At 38.0% G+C, this 7,929-nt stretch overlaps 1 protein-coding gene across 1 annotated transcript; it reads right to left on the bottom strand.

The window, feature by feature from the left end:
- Positions 1-3,286: 3,286 nt before the first annotated feature.
- On the bottom strand, positions 3,287-7,076 carry LOC122316568 (probable xyloglucan glycosyltransferase 12). Its single transcript, XM_043133191.1, has 5 exons — positions 5,565-7,076; positions 5,131-5,439; positions 4,705-4,995; positions 4,493-4,606; positions 3,287-4,366 (listed from the first exon to the last, which is right to left on the bottom strand). The coding sequence occupies exons 1-5, from the start codon at positions 6,384-6,386 to the stop codon at positions 3,740-3,742; spliced, it is 2,163 nt and encodes a 720-aa protein (XP_042989125.1). The 5' UTR covers positions 6,387-7,076; the 3' UTR covers positions 3,287-3,739.
- Between the last annotated feature and the right edge of the window lie 853 nt (positions 7,077-7,929).

The raw sequence follows: 7,929 nt of genomic DNA, 5'->3' as shown, positions 1-7,929 counted from the left end.
TATTAATATATTTGTTGCTGTATGTAGATGATATGTTGGTAGCATGTAAAGATCCAAATTTGATTAAAAAGTCTAATTGCATGTTAAAATCTGAGTTTGATATGAAGGAACTAGGACCGGCTAGTAGAATTTTAGGAATGGATATTATAAGAAATAGACTAGAGAGATGTCTGTTTCTATCTCAAAGAAATTATCTATCTAAAATTCTTAAAAGATTTGGTATGGACCAAGTTAAACCTGTAAGCACACCTCTAGGTCAACATTTCAAGTTGTCCATTACTCAAGCCCCTCAAATTGAATCTGAAATGGAGTTTATGCACCAAATACCTTATGCTAGTATGGTAGGAAGTGTGATGTATGCAATGATCTGTACAAGACCTGATCTTACCTATGCTGTCAGTGTTGTTAGTAGGTTTATGATTAACCCTGGTAAGGCACACTGGCAGGCTATTAAGTGGCTTTTAAGATACATTTCAGGAACTACTGTTTTGGGCTTGAAAGATGGAAATAATGTTAAAGAAGGGTGTGAATTGGAAGGGTTTGTAGATGCTGATTATGCTGGTAGTGTGGATACTAGAAAGTCTCTAACAGGATATATTTTTACTGCTTTTGGGGGGGCTATTAGTTGGAAGTCTAATTTGCAATCTGTTGTAGCCCTGTCTACAACAGAAGCTGAGTATATAGCTTTGACAGAAGCTATAAAGGAAGCTATATGGTTGAATGGGATATCACATGAATTGGGCATTTTCAAAGGAAATATAACTATACACTGTGATAATCAAAGCTCTATACACTTGGCTAAAAACCAAGTATTTTATGAAATGTCTAAGCATATAGATGTTAGGCTTCACTTTGTAAGGGATGTAATTGAGTCTAGAGAAGTTGGAGTGGAGAAAATTCCAACAGAGGAAAATCCCTCAGTTATGATGACTAAGTCCTTGCCATTAGCAAAGTTCAAACACTGTTTGAACTTAATTAATGTAAAAACTGTTGGGGTCCCTTACTAGAGGGACAAAGCAGGAACAGCCAAGATGAGAGTATAATAGGAATGATGAATAAGATAAAATATTGTCAAGGTGGAGAATTGTGATAAATGTGTCAATTACTTTTATCTTCAATTTGTTACTAACTCATCTCAATGCAGATCGTTAACTCACATGATACGCAACAGCACTTATATGATAAATGAAGCAATAAGAACCTGCAGTGGTTTAAACGGTGCCGTCTCACTTAAAGCTTGGGATGAAGGAGAGCCGTCCGATCAATCTCTACTTCATGTATATATATGTGGTTATCAAACTAGGGTTAAGAGAGAGTGATTTCATTTGTACTGTAGCCGTCTGAGAGATTGGGTGAGTCCGAGAGAAAGAAAGAACTAGGGTTTGTGAGGGAAAGTGAAATGCCATGATTTTGTGGCTTTTCTTGACTCCATTGTAGTTCGATCTTGTACTATGGCATTTTGGCCTTGAAGATTCATCAATAAAGTGATCTCTAAGGCTGTTCCTGCCGTGGATGTAGGCCATTAGGGCCGAACCACGTAATCTCTGTTTGTATCTTCTTCTTTCCCCTTTCTTTCTATTTTCTGTGCATATTTCTTGTTCCTTTACTGATTCATAGCTTATTCTTGTTATCCTGTTATCATTATCATATCTTGTGAATATCTCAACTAAGTTTCGGTGTTGATCAGAATCTTATCATTTTGAGATTCCTGAGTTATGTTCTGTTTTGAATCTGTGTACATATGTATATTGTTTTGAATCTGTGTACATATCTATATACTGTCATACTGTTGGAGGATCTCTGAAAGAGGAATTCTTGTATTTGGATTTCTGTATTGGGGATTATTGGATATTATTGTATACTTGGTTTGAAACATAACACGTGTTTTTGCAAATTAAAAAATATTTATATTTGAATGATATTTAAGAAAGAAATTAATATTTTATAGTGAGTCTAGATAACTAATCAAATACAATAAAGTAATAAATGATTTCTTGTTTACAAAATACAGCCGAGAAGAAATTATGCTATATAATCTTATTTCTGATTGAATGGAAATTAATATAAAGTATATAATAGACTCATATGAGTTAAAATTATGCATTCGAAATTCGAATATTGCGCTCAGTTTGTGCCCTTGATGACAGGGAATGACATAACTATATTGGTCCCGCACTACACTGCAACCGGACGAAGCTCCACGCTTCCGAAGCCATAGTACACGTGCCAATCATTCGCAGATGAGCTGGACCTCTTTAAAAAAACAAAAAACAAAACAAAATAGGTGAAAGTGAGGGGGCCATAAAATTGTCGTTGGGGTCCAGCTGCCACACCAGAATTTCGGTTTAGATAATGCTTTTTAATTCATTGGACTATTACACCCCTCAAATCGACAGAAAATCCTAGGGCTACCATCTGCCATGTGTTTCCTTTCCTGTGACTTTCATTATGGTTTTTGGGTACGAGTGTCAGATTGCTTGTCTGATTGTAACTCCGCCATGCTTCAGAATTCAGATCTTTTGCGGATTCTTTTTTAACTATTTGCATCTTTGTAAATTTAAAAAAAAAAAAAAAAATGAAGTAGCTTTGACAGATAAATGCCATTTATTTTAAGGTGAAAAAATAGTAAGAGTTGTGAATATAATAATTATTTTAAAATAAATATATAATTTATATAAAAAATTATTAATATTTTAATAATAAATACTTCACACCATATATAATATTATTCTATTTTAAATTATTTCTTCAACTACAATTACAATTATTTTATTAAGAAAAATAATATTTAAAACTATAAAATGTAAAAGTATTATATAATTTTTTTTAAAAAAATAAATAAATACAGAATGCATATAAAAAAAATTTAACTATCACTATTTTTCAAAACCATTTAATGATCTTTACACGTTTGGACTGTTTGTGGCATTGCTCGAAAGGTTTTATTCTCCAGAACGACTAAATTAGAAACAAGATGGATGGGTTTTGTTCCCACGTCAGTTCTTTACATTCAAGTTGTAATTTTCTTTTCTCCAAAAAAAAAAAAAAAAAAGTTGTAATTTCCTCTTTTCCCTTTTGGCGGTGGGTTTTAAAGGGGATGCAACTTGCAAGCAAAATTCCTTGTACGTGAGAGGGGACAAAGAATTCGATTCACTAACATCAAATAAAGGATTGATTTCTACTTTAGCATCTCAAAAACCGAAGCCTGTAGGCCCTCCCTGCACAGGGGAACAACAAATTATACTTTCCGCCACTGCGGAATTCAACAAAAGCTAACATTATCGAGTACTTGAGAAAAGCACCAAGAAGCGTGCCACTATTCTGATTTAAAGCTTTTACTGGAATATCTTTTTTTGATGTTTGAACTTTGAACCAACTTTTTCTTCATACAAAAGAATCGACCCAAAAACAAAAGAATCACAACATAGGAGGGTTACAAAATGGAAAAAAAAAAAATTAAACCTTACATACATTGAAGAGCTACACCATTTTCTATTTGGAGTCTTCCTCCGAATGAAAGTCACTCCACTCTGCATATAACACAATTTCTTCCAAGTATCCGGTGGATTACGACTGGGGATCTGGAGGGTGGAGGACAAGCAAGAAAAGCACCACTCTCATCCTCTACAATTTCTTCAAAGCTGTTTTCGCTCAGTCGTATTCACATACCATATCCACCTATGTTGCCTGAACTTGTAACATCCATATCCATGGCATCACAATCCTACCTTTTTTTGGTTCATTGAACCTGTTCGCCAATGAGATCCAAACCAACCAGCAGGAACGATATCCCCTGAAACAGCAAGAAGTAGAAATGGATTCCCTGAGCTGACAGAAGACTCCTTGCTGAAGCTGTTAGAAGAAGGAAAGCCAACGCTAGCTCCTTTGTATAGAGTCTGTTATGCTTCTTCTTTCGAGAAGCCTTTTGCTCTTGCTCTAGAATTTCCTCCTTCATTTCTTCAAGATTGGGCACTGAGACCCCCCGGTGATGAGTTGGCTCCTTCTCGACCAAGGAGACAAGATCACCCTCAGAGGAACGCCCAGATTTCTTTGTAACAACCCACTCATAGGCACTTCCAAGCTGGAATAGGCCAGAAATCATGGCATTGAACTTGGTCACTGACATGGTGTTCTCAAAAAGAAGGTAAGGGACGATAAATGGGAAAGATTTTGGGGCTGGGAGGATATTAAGAAAAGACATAGTGGCTGGGATATAACATACAACCCATGAAGGAAGCTCGGCCTCAGGTATGAACATTGTCATGGGGAGTATAATGCAGAAAAGGGTAAAGGAATAGAAGGGCAGTATCAGTTTTCTGAGGAGAAAGAAGAGAAAGATCAAGTTGAATTTCTTCCCAAAATTTATCTGTGCATCAACCAAAAATTGATCAGGACGACATCAGCAATTACACTCCATCATGATTTTAAAACACGTAAATCTGGGCGAACAGAATAGTACTTAAAGAAAACAACAATCTAAAGCTAAATATACCTCAGCTCTGATTATATCAGGTAAACAAAGTCTAAATAACTGCATAGGTCCGGAATGCCATCTATGCTGTTGTTTCCTGTAAGCTTCATATGATTCCGGTAACTCACACTGGCACTGAAGTTGAAAACAAAAAGATAACTATCAATTCAGAGGAACTACTTTGACAGCACAAAGCAAATCCAATAACATATGCTACCGAGGGAAAGCAGTACCTCGACATCATTGAGGAAAACGAATTTCCATCCTTTAAGATGAGCACGGACAGCAATGTCCATGTCCTCCACGGTGGTCCTCTCCAACCATCCACCAGCATCCTCCAAGGCCTTGATCCTCCACACACCCGCCGTTCCATTGAAACCAAAGAAATGAATGAAAATACCATTCACTTGTTGCTCTACCTCGAAATGGAAGGCCAAGTTAATGTTCTGCAACCTCGTTAACAGGTTCTCGTCCTTGTTCACAAAGGACCACCTTGCCTGGACCAATCCAACTTCCTCATTATCCTGTTGTGTCACAATACGAGACTCCATTCAATTTACTCCGAGTGAATTACAAAGATAAACATAAGTATTAGATTCCTTATGCATTTTCGAATTCCCATCCAAGTCTAGAAATTTTAGCAACTCATGATTACCGACCTTAAAATGAGGAACTGTAAGTTTGAGGAAATCAGGGTTGGGCTGGAAGTCAGCATCGAAAATGGCAACAAACTCATAGTCTTTGACGTAGCTACAATTCATTGCGGACTTGAGATTACCAGCCTTGTATCCATCTCTAATGACCCGATGTCGGTACACAATGTGGGCACCCTCTTGCTGCCATTTACGAACCTCCTCCTTGATCATCAATTGCGTTGTTGGGTCATCAGAATCATCAAGAATTTGTATCAGCAGCTTCGATTTCGGCCACTCTAAATTACACACTGCAGCAATCGATTGCTGATATACCTGATTGAAAGCATCCCCCGAACCAAAAAAAAAAACTTTAACAGCTAGACGTAAATAATTGTTTCAAGTATTTCTGAACAGCGAGAATAAGAAAAACCAAAAGTGGGAATTTCAATTTCATTTACCTCCTTTTCATTGCACATGGGGATCTGAACAAGGACCATTGGGAAGTAGCCATTATTCTCTCCCGATTCGAGATCCTTACCGGGGTCATCTTGTTTGGGAAGCGGTTTGATCTTCTTCAATCGGATCCACAAACATCCCAGACACAGGATTAGCCTATCCACACTCTGGATTAAGAACAGCACGATGCACGCATTGGCGAGGAATTGCAGAGGAGGGGCGAGGTACTCCACCCGAACCAAAACCCAACGAGAATAAATCCAGTCGAACATACCCTTAACCCCCAGTGGAGTTGCCCACAGACTCTGCAACTGGAATTCGAAATGCGGAGTACCGAGATGCCAACCTTTGTAGAACGCAACGACCTCGAGTCCTAGCAAAAGTACCGAGAGCCAGAGGAACATTTTGATGCAGAAGTAGAACCTGGTCTTCACGGTGGGATTCTCTTTCTCTCTGCAACCACCGCCACCATCGTTCTCGTTCTCGTCTTCATTGTCGTCATCTTCATCGTCAGTCCGACCCGAGGCCACGCGGCGCCGAATCAAGGCTGCGAGACTCAACATTGCAGAGGCAATGGAGGTCAGGCAACCGGCGGCGCGGTGGGCCTTGAGGAGGAGGACCCAGGTGAGTTGCTTGGCATTCTTGCCTCCTCGGTGGCCTTTGTCCCGGACGCGACCCGACCCGGAAGACTCGGTCGTGATGAGAAAATCGTCTTCGGATGGACCCTCGAGCTCAACCATGGACCAGTTGGGGTTTTCCATCTTCACAACCACCGGCGTGCCCCGGTGGCTTTGCTTCGCCCACCAATCGAACGAGGGTGCCATTTTGGGAGCCCGATCTCACAGTTTCAGGGCACAAGATCCCCCACCTTGGTTTCAAGGCCAGGCTAATAATAAAATTATTCAAATATGCAAAAAACAAAAAACAAAAAAGGCTACGAGCTTGATCTCATTGTCAGAAAAACAAGAGGCAAGGTGAAACGAGAAAGAACGGAAATGCGGACGCTTGGAATGAGAGAAAGTAGAAGGCAGAGCGAGAGGCGGCTTCAGATCAAGGGTGACATTCGGAGAAAACTCATACGAAAGCTATTTCAGAGGGAGGGAGACAGAGAGCTACAAACTTGCGCTGCAGCCTGCGAGCGGAATAAGTCCAAAGCAGCTCGCTCGCATTCAATTACAGCTTACTAAAAAAAAGGGGAGTCTCAAACGAAACGCCATGAAGGAGGAGCAGAATATATGTGTATGCTGTGTTTGTTTTTGTGTGTCTGTGTTTGTGAGAGAAACATAGACAGCGATTGATATATACAGAGATGTGGTAACAGCTCAACACGTCCTCCGGTTTTGATTCCAAGAATGAAAAGAATATTCACTGGGAAATATACATAGCGGCACGTCTCAGGCTCCGAAATGGCTCTGTTTTTCTTTAACCCAGTTTTTCAAAATCAAATCACACAGACCTGCAGTGATTTCTTGCAAGGTAATTTCTGGGGTCTATATAGAAAAGAACCCGACGATGGATTCTACGCATGGGTATGGAATTTAAATGGGCAATAAATAAAAAGTGTGCATAATCACAAAACGAGACAGATTTCCGACAAGGACAGCTCTCTTTTTTTCCCACTTTTTTTTCTCGCCACCTACTCTTTTAAATTCTAATAAAACCAATGACAACCAAGTTACCAACAACGTAAGAAAATTTCCATTGCTGCTGCTTCTTGCCTTTACAATTGGTAAGAAGATTTTACAGCAAGTTCTTCGCGAGCGAAAATGCTGGACACGAGACCGTCTAACATGATCGTTGAAACAACCTACCGCGTTACGATCCGCGATAAAAGTGAAACATTTTTGTCTTCTGTCTTATTTTTTCAGGGTTTTTTTTTTTTTTTTTTTTATAATTTAACTTACTTACAAAAACCACAAAATAAAATCATGTTAAACCAGTACGGATTTTGACACTATATAAATCCAACTTTCTATTTTTTTTTTTTAATATTCTCTTGGTTTTTAACTTTTGTATGGAGTTTGGAAATTTTTCAAAATGGTAATAGATTGAGATGAATAGAAGAGAAAATCTCATGAGTTTACCTTTTAATACAAATATTCAAAGAAAAATTTTGCTTATTATTACTTATACTACGTATCAATATGTGATTTATTATTTTTATTTTTTTATTTAAACACATAAGTTGATAGGTAAATATATTGGTATATAGTATATAGATGATAAATAGCATTTCTTATATCCAAATACTTTTAATAAATTATGGCTTAACTAATCATTTCTATCTATTTGTGAGAAGAGTAATAATATTTGAAAGTCTTTATACTATATAATATTTTTATGTAATAATTTAATGTATAAAATTTA

The sequence above is a fragment of the Carya illinoinensis genome, chromosome 7 (genome assembly GCF_018687715.1).
Source record: "Carya illinoinensis cultivar Pawnee chromosome 7, C.illinoinensisPawnee_v1, whole genome shotgun sequence".
NCBI classification, from domain to species: domain Eukaryota; kingdom Viridiplantae; phylum Streptophyta; class Magnoliopsida; order Fagales; family Juglandaceae; genus Carya; species Carya illinoinensis.
The sequence above is the reverse complement of the archived record's forward strand: the minus strand, read 5'-3'. Positions and strand labels throughout refer to the sequence as shown.